Raw genomic sequence first — 18,011 nt, forward strand, 5'->3', positions numbered from 1 at the left:
TACCATATATAATGTGTAGTAAATGTAATCCTAATTCTCTGTGATACTATCTACATACAGTTCATAGTAGCTTACTTTTAATAAACAGATACAGTACATTGTGCTGTAGTTTGCTGCATGGTAACAACGAACTACATTTTTAAATACATATTCAAGTAATGTTCTCCTTATTCATAGAAAATACAACCACCAATAAACTGTATTCATATGGTAGCTATAGCAAGTAGAGCGTTTTTTTTAAATCGTGCATCAAACCATTCTGCTGTATGTTGCCTACTTTTAAAAAGAGGTTTCATTTTATGGTTTTTATTTTAACTTTAGTTTTTTACTTTTCAGATTTCTAGTGTAATGTCAAGTGATAGATTAAATAGTAGATCAGTCTCTACCAGTAGCACAGACAATAAAATGTGTCTTTGTTATTGATTCGTCCAGTTTATCCCCTTGCCTTGCATAAATGGATATTTTTGAAGTTACTGGCAGTTTACCTATTAATCTGAAGGTTTTTATGTGCACGCTTTTTAAATTTAGGAAATTTCGACCGCACGTGAAGGCAGCGAAGGCATTTCACCGACCAATGACTGGCCAGTAGAGCCCCAGCTGTTGCTAGGTAACGTCTGTTGTTGAAGAACCATAGATACGGTTGTTTTTTCGGGTAAAATTTGCTTATTGATGAAAATAGGCTGCATCTTAACAATTTAGAGGAAAAAGACTTATTTGATTCAGGTTTCAGCCATGGCTGTTGAAACACACGGCGTGCCTCAACTTGAACTGGAGGCTGTCATCGGGTTCAACGGTGAGTTTTCCTGCAAACGCTTCTAAGTTAATAACTATTATTTGCTAGCTGTATTGTGTGTGTTCGTGAAACATCTAGAATTTCCTTTTCAGTTATGTATAGTGCTATATCGGTTATAGTTGTAGGCATGGTGACATTTTAAATGTTCCAGATACGTTGTTAAAATTATGTTGAACAGCATCTTAAGCTATTGAAAGACCCTACAGTGTACTTGGCTTGATTACCTGTTAAACTGAGAATTTATAACTGCGGTCTGCTCATCCACATTTTAAAATAAGAGACCATCCATCATGATCTTAAACAGTATCTTTTCTGTCTTAAAACATGTTAGATCTTATGGTATGCTACACTTTGTTTCATTAGGGCACGTGTCTTCTGGCTTGAGAGTCCACCCAGACAGAGAGCACCTCATTTATCCTCTGGGATGCACAGTCATTCTGAAGAGAATCAAAGATGGCAAGCAGGAGTTCCTACATGGACACACAAACAATGTATCTTGCATTTCAGTGTCCAAAAGTGGATCATATATTGCCTCTGGACAGGTCAACTTCATGGGCTTTAAGGTAGCTATAGTTAAGATACATTTTCCATATGTAAAGTTTCTGATATGGATCAGGTTAATTTACTAATTTGCCAATAACTGTCAGTTACCTGTTTAAGTTGTCCTTGTTTGATGTTTTTTGCTGAATATGTGAGTTTGAATCCATTTAAAGTAAGGGATGGCAACACAAATATGTATGTATGTATTTTTCTAGGCTACGGTAATTATCTGGGACTATGCACAGCGAACAATCTATGCCCAGCTGCTGCTCCACAAGGCTAAGGTAGAGGCACTGGCCTTCTCTCCCAATGACAAGTACCTGGTGTCTCTTGGGGGTCAGGATGATGGCAGGTAAACAGCAAGTTTGGTTGGTGCTGTCTAGAGTAAGTTGTGCTTCAATTCAGAAGGAAACATACACAATGTAAATGCACTCAGCTTTACATACTTTCTTTTTGTTGAGTGTGTGAGATGTTTTCTGTGTGTTTTCAGTATAGTCATATGGAATATTGAGACCCAGCAAGCCATCTGTGGGAGCTCAGCTTCAGCTCACAGTGCTGGACACTGCCTCACTGTGCAGTACTCGAACACAAATGACAACATCTTTGTTTCTGCTGGAAGGTGAGTGACTGGTATCAGTCTATTGCAATGATGCATTGTGCATTGTATTTTGCATTATTCAGAGGATTCATCATCACATTAAATCTTAATTCACCTACTTACAAAATGAAAGTAAAAACATCTAAGTATTACTATGTTTACATTCAAAATGTGTCTCCATCATGGTCCCTGTGGTTAATATGGCATGCTCTTAAAGTATTGTAATATCATTGGACTTTTCTGGGCAGCGGAACATTGCGAGTCTGGGAGTTGGACCTCCCCAACAGGAAGATCAGACCCACAGAGTGTCAGATAGGAAAGCTGAAGAGGATTGTGAAATGTATCGAGGTACGAGAGTCTTTCATTCACACCAACTTGTTTAACCAGCTCATTTTTTTTTAGGAGATACACAGCTAATAATGTATGAACATTACTAGCAGTTGTGTGCTTGTAGGCACACAAGCACAGCATAGAATGTGATATTACACAGTGATTCTTTCATTTAGAAACTTATAGTACACTAGATATGGTGATATTAGATAGTGTTGCTCAGCATGAATTGTTTATACACACAGATCTCAGAGGATGATCAGTTCGTTTTCTGTGGCACCACCAGCGGAGACATCCTGAAAATCAACATGAAGACTGGGCTTCTGAGTGACTGCGGTCCAATTAAAACAAAATACAGCCTGGTAGGTCAACTTTAATTGGGTGCAGTAAAGGTAATTTCAGCTCACTTGCACTCTCCCTGATAGTCAAGTCTATATAGAGCTGATTGAACCATATTCCTGATGGAACATTCCTTGGGAAATTTATTCAGTGGCTCATGCCATGTTATGAATTTTATTTTATCTGCAGCTGTAATAACTCCTTTTGTGAATATGTTCCTTTACTACTACTCTCCAGAGTCTTATTTATGGTGTGGGAGCTTTAGTATATACTTCCTGTAAGTAATTCAGATAGCTTGTCAGTATTTGACAAAACTCACCGGATCTTTGTAGATAGATGGTTCAGCTTGCATCAAAGATCTAGGAATTTGAAAAGTGATATATTCTTGTGTATATAATAACTTCGTAGGTCCATATCTTAAAACTGCCTTTTCTATGCAGGGTGTCAATGCCATAAGGATACTGAAGTCTGGGGACCTGCTTGTAGGCTCTGGATCTGGCACCTTCACTCTGTGTTCCAAGACTAAGTTCAAAACTCTTAAGTGAGTCCTACAACTGTGTCATTTGTGTAATCTCAATTAAAAAATTAAATTTGGTAACAATACATGGTGCTTACAGTTTACACGTTTTTTTACACTATAAATAAATAAATATCCAGGCTGCCAGTGTCATGTGAACAGTTTTTCTGTGCTTATTTTACAGCGACCTTTATTTACTCCTTTTTTCTCTCTTTTCCCACATTAGGGAAGTCCAGCTGGAAAAGGGGGTGACCTCTATTGCTATAAGAGGAGAGGGCCAGCAGTTCTTTGTTGGAACAGAGGCTGCTCAGATGTACCGTTTCAGTCATGTGGACTTCAAAGCTGAACTCATATCCACCAGCCACAACAGTGCTGTCAAGGACGTTGCCATTTGTTTGTAAGTGGGAGACAGACAGTTCAGGGAGACAGAATCAAAGTCATAATGTCAAAGACAAAATGTTTACTGTCTCTTAATTCTTTTTATGGTTAGCATCTGGGACCCACCGGAGAAAGTAAAATGGCAAATGGCCTTGTGTCAGCTTTTAAATGTGGCAAGAAATATATATCCTATATTGATTGAAATTAAGAGAAATGAAACTCCATCATGCTGTTAAAGAATCCCTTTGCCCTGAGGTAAAGCAGATACATGTATTTATGATGCACAGTTTAAAATCAATCTCGTTTATACTACATTTTGGAGATTAATATTCAGTTGAAATCATAAGAGCCTCTTGCACAATGACGATACAATGTCCAGTAAACACCAAGAAAACCAGTGTTTAGCGAGATGTCAGTTCAGATGTGTAAAGGACGGTTTGAGTTTTTATGGGCATGTGTTGTCTGATGCAACATTTTAAATCTTTTTATCCAACAAAAACATCAGTACGTTTCAAATCTTCCCAAGCTTGATAATAGGCTAAGGTGACACGTGCAAGCAGGCAACGGCATACCAGAAGTGTTACTTATCTTAATTTTGTGTATTTGATTGCCTTAAAGTGAGAGTTAGACAGAGAAAGACAGTTTGACATTTCAATAACAGCAATTACAACAACGTGTGATTCAGACAGTCGTTATATTGTAATGCCATGTTTGCTCCCTAGTGTTCTCTACGTTTCCCTCCCAATCACAAATCCTTCCTCTTGTAAGGAAAGTATTATACATACAAGAAAATTATGTCCTCTGTGTCATCTACAGTATAGTACAACAAAACAAACACAGCCATGGGATTGTACGGTTTGTGTGTTTTTGCAGATGGGTCATCCTAATATTAAATTTAACATTGTGAGTGATAATTCCTAAACCTGTAGTATGTGCAGCTGTATGTGTTTTTTCAGCAAAAAGCTTAAATTCCATTTATATCTCATAATGCGTGACTTCAGTACCGCATTGTGCTCACTAGAGGGTGACATATGAACGCCTCATCCATATCACGCCATTATAAGCTCAGAAAAAACGTATTGCTTTTAGGTATATTGAACACAGACCTGGATAATGTATTGAATCCAAGTTGATAATGTGAATAATTATATGGATACTTGGTTGCTTTTAACTCACATACCAATATATTATAACAGGTGGTTAAACCTAAATTAACTTAACCATTAACCATAATTCTACATCTCTCTCTCTCTCTATCTCTGTCTCTCTCTCTCCATTTTTTGGGGTTTGTATCTCTGCTAGTGGAATATCTGAATTATTTGCAACCTGCTCTGAGGAGGATATCAGGTTGTGGCACATAGACAAGCCCAAAGAGCTGCTGCGCATAACTGTACCCAACATGACCTGCAATTCCCTGGACTTCATGGCCGATGGACACAGCATCATCAGTGGTGAGAGTCAGGGAGAAATGTCTGCAAAAAAGACATTGGAGCTTATTACTACTATGAATATCCTGTTTTTGTTTCTTAGTGCAAGCTGTTGTGCGGCCATAATTATATTTGTTCATCGGTTACTATATGGCATGAACCAGCAACACCTTTTTCTTAAGTTACCCACTTCCACTAAGATTATACTATTTTATCTACTGAAGCAAATGTCTCTTCACAGCAAATATTTGATTGATTTGAGTTGATTTCTCTCTCTTCCAGCATGGAATGATGGTAAGATTCGTGTGTTTGCGCCGGAAAGCGGTCAGCTCATGCTCATCATTCACAACGCTCACAGAATGGGTGTGACGGCCATCGCTGGCACCAGGAACTGCAAGAGGATCGTCAGTGGAGGGGGAGAAGGACAGGTCAGCTGACATGATACATCTCAAACCAATAGCTGTTTAAATATGTAATGTGGAATGTTCAGGGTCCTCATCGAGTAAGAGAACAAAGCAACATATTGAAATTCTCCACAATACCATCATAATATTGCATTTTAGAATACCACTGCCCTCTAATTTCTCCAAGAGGTCAGCAAATGTCTGCTAGCACTCACTTGGCTACAAAACACACAATCTTTTTGACAGTTTCTTCTTTTTTAGTTAAGAAGCCATGTGTTTAAAGATATATGAGTTGTTTTTTTTTTTTTTTTTTTTATAAGTAAATTAACCTTTTTACCCAGCCTACATATTCCATAACTAAAAATATAAAAAAGACCAAACTCAGCAGAGGAAGAAAGATATTTGAACATGTGTGTACATGAACATGTAAGTACAGATTTAAACAGAAGGAGTACTGTGCAAGATCTTTTTCAATAGGTATTTAAGTTTGCTTCCATAGTTACATGATTGCATTCCAAATCACTGAAAGAAAGATGAGAGAGTATTTTAATTAAGTATCACATGCATTAAGCAAAGTATCCTGTGAGACTGAATGAATTTGGGTTCACCTGTTGTAGGTGCGTGTGTGGGAGCTGCAGCTGCGCGGCCATCGGCTGCTGGAGACCATGAAAGAGCACAAAGCAACTGTCGCCTGTATCAAAATCAAGAGTGACGACAAAGAGTGTGTTACTGCCAGCTCTGATGGTGCCTGCATCATCTGGGACATAGTGTGAGTAGCCCCTCTACATACCCAAACACTTGTGTGAACTCCAGAGGCAAGAACATAAATGCACACATTTCACATTGCACACATACAGTATTTATCCTCGTTTTTTCATATAATTAGTGAGTAAAATACTCTCTTGAGGATTTCTCATTGACTTTAGTGGTTGTATGAAATACCATACAACACTGGAAAGCAAGAGTTTTCTCCACTGACTCAAGATTCTACTTCATTAATTGATTCTTAATTCAGCCCACAACCTCAAGGTGGATGAATCATAGATTTGACTTTTCTGACACTGTGCTGGGTCTATTTTGCTGAAGGCAGATAGATTGAAAGGCATGTTATTTGACTTAAAACATCAAATAATCGAGAAAAACTACTGTACATAATTGCTAATGACATGCATAGCTACCAGAAGGAAAATGACAGTGGAATGTGGAGAGCGTTGCCTTAAGGTCTGAGTTGTAATGAGAAAGAAACACTTGGTGTCTGGCTGGTACAGGAGGAATAAAAAGAAACACAGTGCATTCTTTATAAAGAAAGCTTAAAATCCTTTAATCCTTAGGCTTCTTCTGCGAGGAGAATAAAACCTTTAAAAACTCTGACGGTGGTCGTGTTTTTTCACTGTCTATCCTCTTCAATTAATAAATCTGTGGATTAAAGGGTAGCACGGGTTTTCTTTTTTTTGGTATGATTACTAATAAGATGATGTTGTGAAGAATATTAGACAAGAGCCTAAATGAATCTAGATTGGCACCCTGTGTGTGTGTATTTTGTTTGCATGTGAGTGCACAATACATCTAATAGTTTTTTTTGTGATTTGTAACTATACAGATTGGCTTGTGAGACTTTATTTTGATGGAAATAAAACTAATTATTGCAGTAAACTGCACTGGGCAGTTCATGGAGTGAGAGCACCTGATTTTTTAAGGCCATTGCTACACCTGTGAAACTTGCTTTCCTCTCTCATTTCCCTTTTTCCCATCTTCTGGCTCTTCTTTGTCTCCTCCTACAGAAGATTTGTGAGTCTTCAAATGGTGATTGCCAACACACTGTTCAGGACGGTCTGCTACCACCCGGAGGAATACCAGATCATTACCAGTGGCACTGACAGAAAGGTGAGTTTTGAAATTGAAAGACTTTCTTTCACTCAGTACCCAGTGCAGTTATTATAGTCTGAAAAATCTGCCCACGTTTGCCTTGGTTGGTTTTATACACTGGCATGTAAGAGTTGGTTAGTGAAGAATTCCCTGGGACTCATAACTCAGCAAGTCATGCATCACAGGAAAAAAAAATGTAGTGATTGTAATGACTGAAAATCCCTCAGGGTGCAAAGAGACTGACACTCATAAAAGTCATAATCAAAATATCTCATTATGCTTTTATTGTTATTATAATCTCCACTCAGTTAGCGTGAGCGAAAAACCTGTCGCTCTGGTCAGATCAGCACAGAAGAGCACAGTGAAGACTTGTGCCATCACACACACACTTGCATGTCCATAGTATAGTTTGAAGAGCTTGTAATTTGTTTCTCAGCTCAACATAATTATGCTATTGTGTTGGCTGCTAGTCACTGTGGCAAAAACACCCTTTATGTCTGTTATTTTATGAGTAATTATGATTAACTCTGCACCACCAATTTACATAAGGTCAGGAGTTCACGGTGGCAGAATGAAATACTCGTTTCCTTGATTGTGCACTTTATCCGCTCCCCTTGAACCCGGCCACACACTAGACCCATATTGTTGCCTCCCCAGCATGCTGAGAGGTGAGGACAAGTTGTGCTGATTAACACAGTGCTGTGGATGTGCTGAGTGAGCGGAGGGGGAGAGAGAGAGAGTGAGAGAGTGAAAGCGAGGGATTCATGGAAGGGGGGGAGAGAATAGAGATAGAGCGGAGTGCTGTGGTGTTCGTGCCTTCCTGCGGATGTGCCTATGCCACCCAAGTGCCAGCCAGATCCACCATCTGCTCATCCCAGGACACAGGCGCTCTGTCTGGGAGAACAAATACCAATGCTCTCTCTCTCTCCTCTCCTTACCCCAACCCTTCATCACATCCCAGCATGTCTCTGTGAGTAGATTCAGAGTGAGTACACCAACAGAGCTGAGAGAAAGAGTGAAGGGACAGAGAAAAAAATAGGAAAGGAGGGTGGAGGGTCAGGGAGATGTTATATTTAATGAGACAGAATTTGTGAAAAATGATGATGATTCCTCTTTTGACGGTGAGCTTGGATAACTCTGATAACACATAGCTTTGTGTGGCTCATTTTGAGTGCATATTAAAAGGATCCATTTGCCATCCATTCACTTTCTGATGCGTATCTGGGGTCGGATCACCGGTGGCACAAGGTCAAACAAAGTAGTCCAGATGTCCCCCTCCCCAGCAGCATTTTCCAGCTCCTCCTGGGGGATCCTGAGGCGTTCCCAGACCAGATAAGATATGTAATAATCTCTCCAAGGTGTTCTCGGTCTAGCCTGAGGCCTCCTATCAGTTAGATGTGCCTGGAAGACCTCCAGTGGAAGGCATCCAGAAGGCATCCTAACCACTTGGATGACTTGGAGACTTGGACGTGCTGGCCCTTATCCCAACTGCTTCACACTCTCTTCACACCCTCGGACAAGGCCAAGAGAACCACATCGTCTGCAAATAGAAGGGAGGGAATTAGGAGGAACCCAAACTGGACACACTCCTCCCTCCGGCTGCGCCTTGAAATCCTGCTCATGAAAATCACAAACACGATTGATGGGAGACAGGCTGAGCAGTGTCAACAGTGGGTCTGATGTTTCTGACCTGCTCTTGCTTGCTGCGTGTAATTAATTTACTTGGTGGCCCAATGTCGTGGCTGTGGGCCAGTTTCCTTGGCTGAGGTGGGGGGGGGCACAGATGGGCCAAGACAACTCACACAGGTGGGAGCCTCTAATAAGCTGCTGGAATGAGATGAGGAAGGAAGGAGAGGTCGTGACTGTGGCAAGGAGGATGAGATGGAAGGTGACATGGGGAAGAATAAGGAGGTTACAATAACTTTTGTCGTACACGGATATACAGAATACTGTATATTTATTATTTTGATTTCTTATACACTAAGAGAAGCAATCTAGTTGTATTTTTGGAGGCACTTCTTTGTTTGGTGATGGTGGGAAATATAAATGGTTTCATGTTGGCAAACAAACACGTCAGCTGAATCAGTTCGCGTAATCTGAGAAACTGTAAACCTTACATTCTGACTATTTGGTGTTCATAATGAACCATTTTCCCCTCTGGTGTTTTCTGAAGTTATCTTTTGCAAAGTTATTTTGTGGAAATATTAATATCAGCAAGCCATTCTATCTGAATAAGCCAATCTGAGGTAGAACAACACTGTAGACTCAAATGACCCCCACAGAAATGTTCCTGCGGCTTAAAAGGGCAGCTTATTGCTTTGAGAATCACTTTGCAGCTCTGAAACTATAAATAACATTTTTTTACCAAGCCTTTTGTTCCTCTTTCATTCCACAATAACCAATAGTATTTGATATGTCTGTGTGAGATTACATTTCCCCTCCTGTAATGCATTATAGGCATGGGCTCTGCCAGAGAAATGAAATCTTGTCTCAGAGGCTATTCTCATAAATGTTGGTCTTATTCTGAGCAGCTCTGTGTAACATGAACTTTTCCTTTTACACCTAACCAACCTATATAATGCTTCATATGCTCGAATAAGTCAAAGAGTAAAATACTGTATACTTTGTATTGGCATCATCACAGTCAGGCTATATATAGATTTCCCAGTAATTAGGTTTTTAAATTTGTTGTCTAGTGCTTTTAACACTTGATGGACCTTTTGCGATCTGTTAATTATCCTTTGTTTTACTAACTTTGTAATGGCTTCTGGCCTTTGAAACACACCCTGGGACTGAGATCAGTGATAAAGTGCACCACTAAATCTTCAACTAGAGACTCATTCATACAGGATACCTCAGAAGACAGATTTTAATGATCGGATCCATCTGGCCCCCCCATTTACCTTGCTTTTAAGATCTAATCAGCGTGTTCATATAAATAACAACAAAGAACCCTTGTTAATGTGTGGCACTGTGATGTTTCTGCCGCTTGCGCTATAAATAACTTTAGCTAACAAGTGCCTTTTGTGAGACTTGATACTATGGCAGTTGTTAGGCCCTAGGGATGATTAAATCTCATTTAAATCAGCAAACATACTCTAGTTTCAGTAGTGCTGTGTGACAGCTTGATAGAATCTAACCATAGACCTGCTCACTACCTCACAGAGTTAGAATAATAAAGTACTTAATGTAATAGTTTGAGGTCACATATTCCATATCACAGTATATGTATGATAAAGTAATATCATCTCATCTGATTAGATTCTATTCAACAAAACAGTGAAGACTGGAGACTCCACAATATCAGCGTAACATACATAATGTTTGTATCTCCCTCCCTCTTGGACACTGTGTCTTCCATAAACAATACCGATGATGAATGTACAACACCTGCAACTAAAGTACAGTTTTTTCTGCGTGTTAACGTGTTTCTCAGGTTGTCTACTGGGACGTGTACGATGGCTCTGCCATCAGAGAACTGGAGGGCTCGCAGTCTGGGGCCATCAATGGCTTGCACAATTCACACGATGGCAAATACTTTGTGACAGGTATGGCCCATTACACATCTGACACTTCATACATTGCTCGTTTTAGTGATTGTCCCTATCAATATAATTCATCCAAGACTAAATTAGGAATCTAGTAAATCTCTTTTATATGAACATTCATTGTAAGGATAGTAACCATTTTATACTTGTCCCAGGTTTATTGCTGATGATGCTCATATTCAGAAGAAACATGATTGTCTTTTTTTGGAATTATAGTTTCAGTACAGTTCTTTTTAATGAAAGAATTGTATGCTTTGACTTTGAGTGTTTTCAACTCTTCAGAGCCTTTGTTTTCATCTGCTTGACTGACACTACAATGCTTGCTCTGCTCAAACTTCACTCAGAGTATTCATACATTTTTTTCCCCTTTTCATGGCAGGTGGAGATGACAAGCTGGTGAAAGTGTGGGACTACACGGAAGGTGTAGTAACCCACATAGGGATAGCTCACGGTGGCAGTATCACCAGCATCGAGATCTGCTCCAACAACCGCACCTTAGTCAGCACCAGTGCGGATGGAGCCATTCTCCGGTGGAGGTTCCCACACCCTTCTGCTTCTTCATAATGTGACACTAGAAGCCACAGAAACCACCACTCACACACAAATTTATTCAGAATTCTCCCTCTTCTGATTTAGCAAATATTGTCATGAGAATTCAGTAATCTTACGATAACATTGAAGAAGGTATTTACACTCTGACCAAAAGAAATAAAATATAATAAATATAAATGTAATTTGAAGACGCTTCGATGATTATAATTATATACAACTGTTTCCTTTCAGCGGCAAAAGGACATCATAGAAATAAGTGAAAAGATTACAGAGCAATCTGAACAATTATTGAGCAATCTGGTATTCCCCACAGCAGGTGAATAGACGGGAAATCATACAGCTACACTCTAAATGAATATAAAATTAAATATCAAGGCACAAAAAACTGTACTTCACATCAAAGAGTCAGCATTATGCTTCTTTAGAATGTTTGAGAACAGCAGAATTAATGGCTTACAACATTTACTCTATGCCGATGAAACCAGAATATGTAAAAAGAAGGGTATATTATACCGTACATTAAATGCATACTTTTCTCAGATATGATTCCTCTCTCTGCTACAGTAGAGACAAAGAGGAGGCCCAGATTCTTGGCACTTAAACACGTGGCTGCTGTCAGCTAATCTATCAACAGCGATTCCCTGAAGGATACTGGTTAAGGAGGGAGGCAACGTACAGCAGAAAGCCTCTCTGGCTGTGTCTGATCTGAACCCTTTCTCCTCACTGTTCTTCAAAATGGCTAATCTAAATAATTAATAACTCACCCCTGCTTCCCCCCAGTAAAATAACAAACCTGCAGTATAAACCAAGTCAGCAAAAACATTCCTGGATCAGTAAAATAGGGCATCTCTGTCTTTGCCCTTTTCCACCCCTGCTTACAAACAGAGGACGACTAAGGTACAAGTGAGTGAAAAGAAGAAAAGAAAAAACACATCAACTCACAGTTTTACACAGAATTTGTTTATTTGATATGATGCTGAACCATTTCCTAACAATGCTGGAATAACAGCATGAGGGACATCATGGAAATATTGGATGAGGCTCTGACTATCTATTTCAATAAATCAGCACATCTGGCCCCACTAAATCCAATCTTTAGTACTGGTGAGCTGTGAAATTAAGCTTCAGATGATTAGAATCGGAATATAGCACAAAAGATGCCGGATCCCTTTTGAAATCCAGGACTGAGCATTACATATCTGACCAAAAGCTTCTGCAATATCCATTTCACTCACTTTGTAGAGCTTCCAGAGTATAGGAGCAGCAGCAGCATTATAATGTGCATGGAGACAGTCGCCGCGCTATTTATGGGAAACATCTGTCTGTAAACGCTGGTGTGATGTAGACAAGGTGTTTTAATAGCAGGATAGACAGCCTCTTAACCAGCAACACAAATATGCATAGAGCAACATTATTAAGTTACCCCAAAACATGTGATCCTAAAATTCCTACTTTGAGACCAGCGCATGTAGATATTTTAGGGACTCGTTTTATAGGTGGCCATGGAGAAGTTTAGGGATCATTGGTCTTTTGTGTATTTAATGAGCCCATGCTCTTACTATCAAGCCATATCCTATAAATGCCAGACATAGTTTCTTCCACAACCTCTGAAGATGTTAAGGTGGTGTTGTGGTTGGTCCTACAGGGGGCAGTTGAAGGCTACAGTGCTTGTCACCACAACTTCCTCGTTTCCAGCGTAATAATGTAAAGTTACCGTCCCAGTAACACCGCGTGGCTGTCTGGACAACGATCTCCTGTTCACTGTATACACCTTCCTATTGTGACAAACTATAAGCATTGTAATCCAGGTTAATTCAATTCATGTGTTAGGGGCGGGCCTTTTGAGACGGTCCTTCAGAATAGACACTTTGTAGCTCCGTAGACAGGAGAGAAGAGGAGGAGGGAGGGTGGAATAGTGGTGGTGAGAGATCCAGAGCCGAGAGCCATCGATGAGGAAGTGTAATTGAACCTGTGATGTGGAGGGAGGGAAGCAGCTCATCTCTGTAGTTCCTGGAGAGAGCGTCACCCATCTAAACGCGCAGACTGGTGAAAACAACGTACTGGGGAAAAATAGCGGGATGCCAAGGGAATGAAGTCAGTAATCATGTGCCTTATTGGCACCGCATCGGTGCCACCACAGCGGTGAGGTTTGTGGAGAGAAGGAAAGAGGAGGAGGAGGAGGAGGAAGAGGGGTAGACAGCCTGGCAGACAGGTGCGACTCCACAGCCTGTTTCATTTTCTCTCGGTCCCAGTAAGTTCATAGAGCCATGGATACCCGCAAGGAAAACAAGGTAAGAAAACAACCCATGAAACCCAAATCCACAACGCGAAAGGAGAAGAAATACAAGACCGGGAGGTTTATCAGGAGGAAATCGCTGCGATCTTTTGGGAATTTCATGGGAAGGATCCTTAAAACTTTGGGCACTTTGGCGCACTTTGGCGACGCGGAACCGCCAGACGCGGAGGACGACGACGGCGGCTTCGGCCAGAGCGCTTCGGGGGGTTTCAAAGAGGACTGCTCGCAGATCTTCAGGGAGGGAACCGTGAAGAAGAGCTCCACGGCGTCCTCCTCTCACGGCTCGGTGAAAGAGAGGCTGTCGTGGTGCTACGGCGACAAGACCCCCGGGGTGCTGGGACTGAAGAACCACGGCAACACCTGTTTCATGAACGCCGTGGTTCAGTGCCTCAGCAACACGGACCTGCTGGCCGAGTACCTCGGGCTGGAGCAGTACAGGTCGGACGTGTGCCACGGGAGGGTGAACGGGGAGGTGAGAGGAGAGGAGCCGCAGAGCGCCAGGGGAGAGGTGACCGAGCAGCTGGCGTCGCTGGTTCGAGCGCTGTGGACACTGGAGTACCAGCCTCAGCTGTCTGTGGAGTTCAAGGTGAGGACAGAGAGAGGGCGAGAGATGTCGCTGGTTTTTATTTAAGTTGTACGTGTTAATATCTATAGATTTCCCTCAGTGGTCAGGGCTGTTTTTCAAGCTAAAGTTGTGCCACTGAGGGGGCGTGACATGATTTGAGTTTATTTAGTTTTTCCCCACCAAGTTTCCCATAATTTCCTCTTGGGAATATTTGCCAGTATTGCAGTTAAACACGAGTTTCCTTAAAGAGTGCCAGTACTTTATAATTACTTCAATGGCTGTGATATTTCAACTTCAGATAGGTGGATAAAGGCAAAGCCGCATTCCCACCTTGACGAAGCATGCATGGCACCCAGGGGCCCTGAAACCACCAAGTAAACTGTGTGTCAATTGGTTTTTGATTTTTCATTAACTGCAGATTTGTCTGGGAATGTGCTCTTCTAAAGCACAATAAAGCCACTATCATAGGGCCGTAAGTCATTTTTAAATCAAATTACCACAAACTAATTGACAGACAGCAAACCACAGCCACCAGGTACTATTCTCAAGCACAAGACTGCTGTTGGGTTTCTGGGTACTTGGAGGAGGCATGGCCATATTTTATATACACACACACACACACACACACACACACACACACACACACACACGCACACACAAAGAAAGACAGGGTTAGTAGTAGATCAGCAGGAAAATTGTGCCCCAGGAACACCTGCAGGTTTCTTCAGCCTTGGCTAAGGAGATGTTATTATCTTCAGGTTAGATTACTTATACACATTCTTCCCACAGAATCTGCCTGGTTACTTGCTGAACTGTTTTATTTGCCTCAGCACACAGTCATTAATTGGCTTTAGTGCAATGAAATGCCAAGTTTTTGTGAGGATAAAAAAAAAAAAGAAGTGAGACCAAGATAAATCATTTCAAAACTCTTTCCACCATTTTAATGTGACCTATAAACCTGTACAATTCAATTGAAGAACAAACTGAAATGTTCAGAATTAACCAATCACATTCAAACTCATGTTAAGTAGTAGTCAGTGCACACCTGCCATCTATTAAAGTGACTGATTAACCCAAAATAAAGTTCAGCTGTTCTAGTAGGATTTTCCTGACATTTACTTAGCTGGATCCTACAGCAAAAGCATCAAGCATCAAAAGGGTCTCATTGTTGAAAGTTATGAGTAAGGAGAAGGGTACAAAAAGAGTTTCCAAGGCATTAGACATACCATGGGACACAGTGAAGACGGTCATTAACAAGTGGAGAAAATATAGCACAACGGGTGCATCACAAAGAACTTGACTTCCTTCCAAAATTGATGAAAAGACAAGAAGAAAACTGGTCAGGGAGGCTGCCAAGAGGCCTACAGCAACATTAAAGAAGCTGCAGGAATTTCTGGCAAGTACTGGTTGTGAACTACATGTCACAATAGTCACTTGTATTCTTCATATGTCTGGGCTAAGGGTTCGGAAACCTTTTCATATGAAGAAAAACATCCAAGCCTGGCTAAATTTTGCAAGAACATACATCAAGTCTCCCAAAAGCATCTGGGGAAAATGTGTTGCGGTCTGATGAAAGCAAGGTTGAACTTTCGGGCCATAATTCCAAAAGGTGTATGTTTGGCAAAAACAAAGCTGCACATCACCAAAAGAACACGATACCCACGCTGAAGCGTGGTGGTGGCGGCATCATGCGTTTGGGATGTTTTTCTTCAGCTGGAAACTGGGGCTTCAGTCAAGGTGAAAGGAATAATGAACAGTTCCAAATACCAGCCATTTTTGGCACAAAAGCTTCAGGTGTCTGCTAGAAAGCTGAGGATGAAGAGGATTTTCACTTTTCAGCATGACAACGACCCAAAGCATGCATCCAAATCAACAAAAGAATGGCTTCACCAGAAGAAGATTAAAGTTTTGGAATTGCCCAGTCAGAGCCCGGACCCGAATCCAATTTGGAAATCTGTGGGGTGACCTGAAGAGGGCTGTGCACAGGAGATGCCCTCGCAATCTGACAGATTTGGAGCGCTTTTGCGAGGAAGAGTGGGCAAATATTGGCAAGTCAAGATGTCCCATGCTGATAGACTCCTACCTAAAAAGACTGAGTGCTGTAATAAAATCAGAAGGTGCTTCGACAAAGTATTAGTTTAAGGGAGTGCAGACTTATACAACCACACAATTTTAGTTTTTTATTTTTATTTCACCTAAAAGGTTTCAATTAGTTTTTCAATTGAATTGTACAGGTTATAGGTCACATTAAAGGTGGAAAGAGTTTTGAAATTATTTATCTTGGTCTCTCTTTTTTTTTTTTTTTTTTTTTTTTTTGAATTAACATCACAAAAACCTGGCATTTTACCATTGGTGTATGGACTTTTCTATTTCCACTGTATATCAGGAGGATCTTGTGACATTTACTACCACTATAGTCTGCACTGGCAAAACAAATATTTGAATAAACACGCGAGGTGTGCACTTCATTGAATGTGGTTCAAAGGGCAACGGTCAACCTGTGCGTGTCCCGTTTCCGTGAATAAAGGCGCACAGGTTGGTTGGTTGTTTGTATTTTAGCGGAGACCATTTCTCATCTGACGGAGTAATAAACAGAAAGCGCCTCGCCACTTTGCCTCACAGCGTCAACATTTTATTATTGTTTGTTGAAGCAGTGGTAATTTTATGTGTGCATGCCATGTGGTTACTGATTACACGCAGGTTGCACTGTCTCCACTTGACTTCAGGTGGTTTGCATGCATTCCCCGACCGTCACGTGGAGGGAGGGGGAGTTACGCATTCCTGTCTTATTTACACAAACCGTTAAATGTATGTGATAGCAGTGCAGGCTACATTAGACGTACGCCATTACCTCTAGCATATCAGGAAATTAAAATCAATAAGTGGTCACACACTGAGACACGGAAGTCTTCCCGCTGCTGTAGTCACTCGGGGCTGCTGTGAACCAGGGCAGCAGGGCCTCCAGCCTTCCCTCTGGGCTTATTGGATGACAGTCAACCAGCAGGCTTACTGGGTTAGTAACTACTCTCTTGCATCAACAGCCTGGGGGAAGTAATGGGGGGGGCTATGCAACATGCGCACAAAAACACACAATCGCACAGGCTTACATTTGGGGAAGACAGAGTGGGATGTCATCCATGATAGAAAAGGTTGATAGTCACGACAGTGACTTTGGATGGGAGCTTTGTTCCTCACCTACAACCACAAGTTCATGATAAATTAATGACATGTGCGAGAGCAAGTGCAGGGTATTCCAAAGCTGTAAGGGAAAGGCAATGATTAATACAGAAGAAGAGCTTGATGCTGTTTTGATCTGAAAGGGGGGGGATGGTGTTATGGATCATTAATGCTGAGCACCTGCATGCATGTTAGATTTAAAGAAAGGATTTCAAACTCTTGTCACATGCAGCTTCACTTAGGGAGTGTCTTCTTACTTTAGAAATAATAGGAAGTGTGTGATGAGAAAAACATGAACTCAAACAGGGTTTTGAAAGGCATTTGGCTGTGGATTAGCGACTTTCAGTGGAGAAATTAGACTTAATACTTGATGTATTTACCCTTGTTGAACTGGGACTTGGTTTTCAAGACACCTGTTTTGCATGCTGTGCCAGATATGTGAAAAAAAATATACTGAATCTTCATGGGCGGTCATACTGGTTTCATATAACCTTTGTGTTAAAATGGGTTAAAATAGTGGTTGATACCAGTCACAGTAATGTCCACCTAGTGGAAGGAAAGACAGAATATTAGCCCTTGAACTAAATGTCTGAATGTGCTGCCCTGTGTTGTTTATACTGAGGTATTCGATCTTTCCTCTATTTTGCTCTAATACCTCTCATCATGGCTGGATGCAATGGG

The 18,011-nt window shown here is 41.0% G+C and overlaps 2 protein-coding genes across 2 annotated transcripts in view; both read left to right on the forward strand.

Moving 5' to 3' along the window:
* Positions 1-585: 585 nt before the first annotated feature.
* Positions 586-11,474, forward strand: cfap52 (cilia and flagella associated protein 52). Its single transcript, XM_056371379.1, has 14 exons — positions 586-793; positions 1,157-1,356; positions 1,549-1,685; positions 1,824-1,952; positions 2,180-2,279; positions 2,507-2,623; positions 3,041-3,141; positions 3,344-3,514; positions 4,798-4,946; positions 5,205-5,350; positions 5,944-6,095; positions 7,108-7,210; positions 10,629-10,740; positions 11,120-11,474. Exons 1-14 carry the CDS (start codon positions 733-735, stop codon positions 11,302-11,304), a joined length of 1,863 nt encoding a protein of 620 aa, XP_056227354.1. The 5' UTR covers positions 586-732; the 3' UTR covers positions 11,305-11,474.
* Positions 11,475-12,261: 787 nt separating this feature from the next.
* usp43a (ubiquitin specific peptidase 43a) overlaps positions 12,262-18,011 on the forward strand; it is a 101,042-nt gene continuing 95,292 nt past the window's right edge. Inside the window, exon 1 of the mRNA XM_056371375.1 lies at positions 12,262-14,174. Within this exon, the coding sequence (XP_056227350.1) occupies positions 13,560-14,174 (615 nt within the window). The 5' untranslated portion in view covers positions 12,262-13,559. The remainder of the gene's footprint in view (positions 14,175-18,011) is intronic.

This window comes from Seriola aureovittata, chromosome 3, assembly GCF_021018895.1.
Source record: "Seriola aureovittata isolate HTS-2021-v1 ecotype China chromosome 3, ASM2101889v1, whole genome shotgun sequence".
Lineage (NCBI taxonomy): Eukaryota > Metazoa > Chordata > Actinopteri > Carangiformes > Carangidae > Seriola > Seriola aureovittata.

Coding starts and splice junctions, on each gene's coding strand:
- cfap52 (XM_056371379.1), top strand. CDS start 733: ATGGCTGTTGAAACACACGGCGTGCCTCAACTTGAACTGGAGGCTGTC. Junction 2,280..2,506: donor GGATTGTGAAATGTATCGAG/GTACGAGAGTCT, acceptor TTATACACACAG/ATCTCAGAGGATGATCAGTT. Junction 5,351..5,943: donor GTGGAGGGGGAGAAGGACAG/GTCAGCTGACAT, acceptor CACCTGTTGTAG/GTGCGTGTGTGGGAGCTGCA.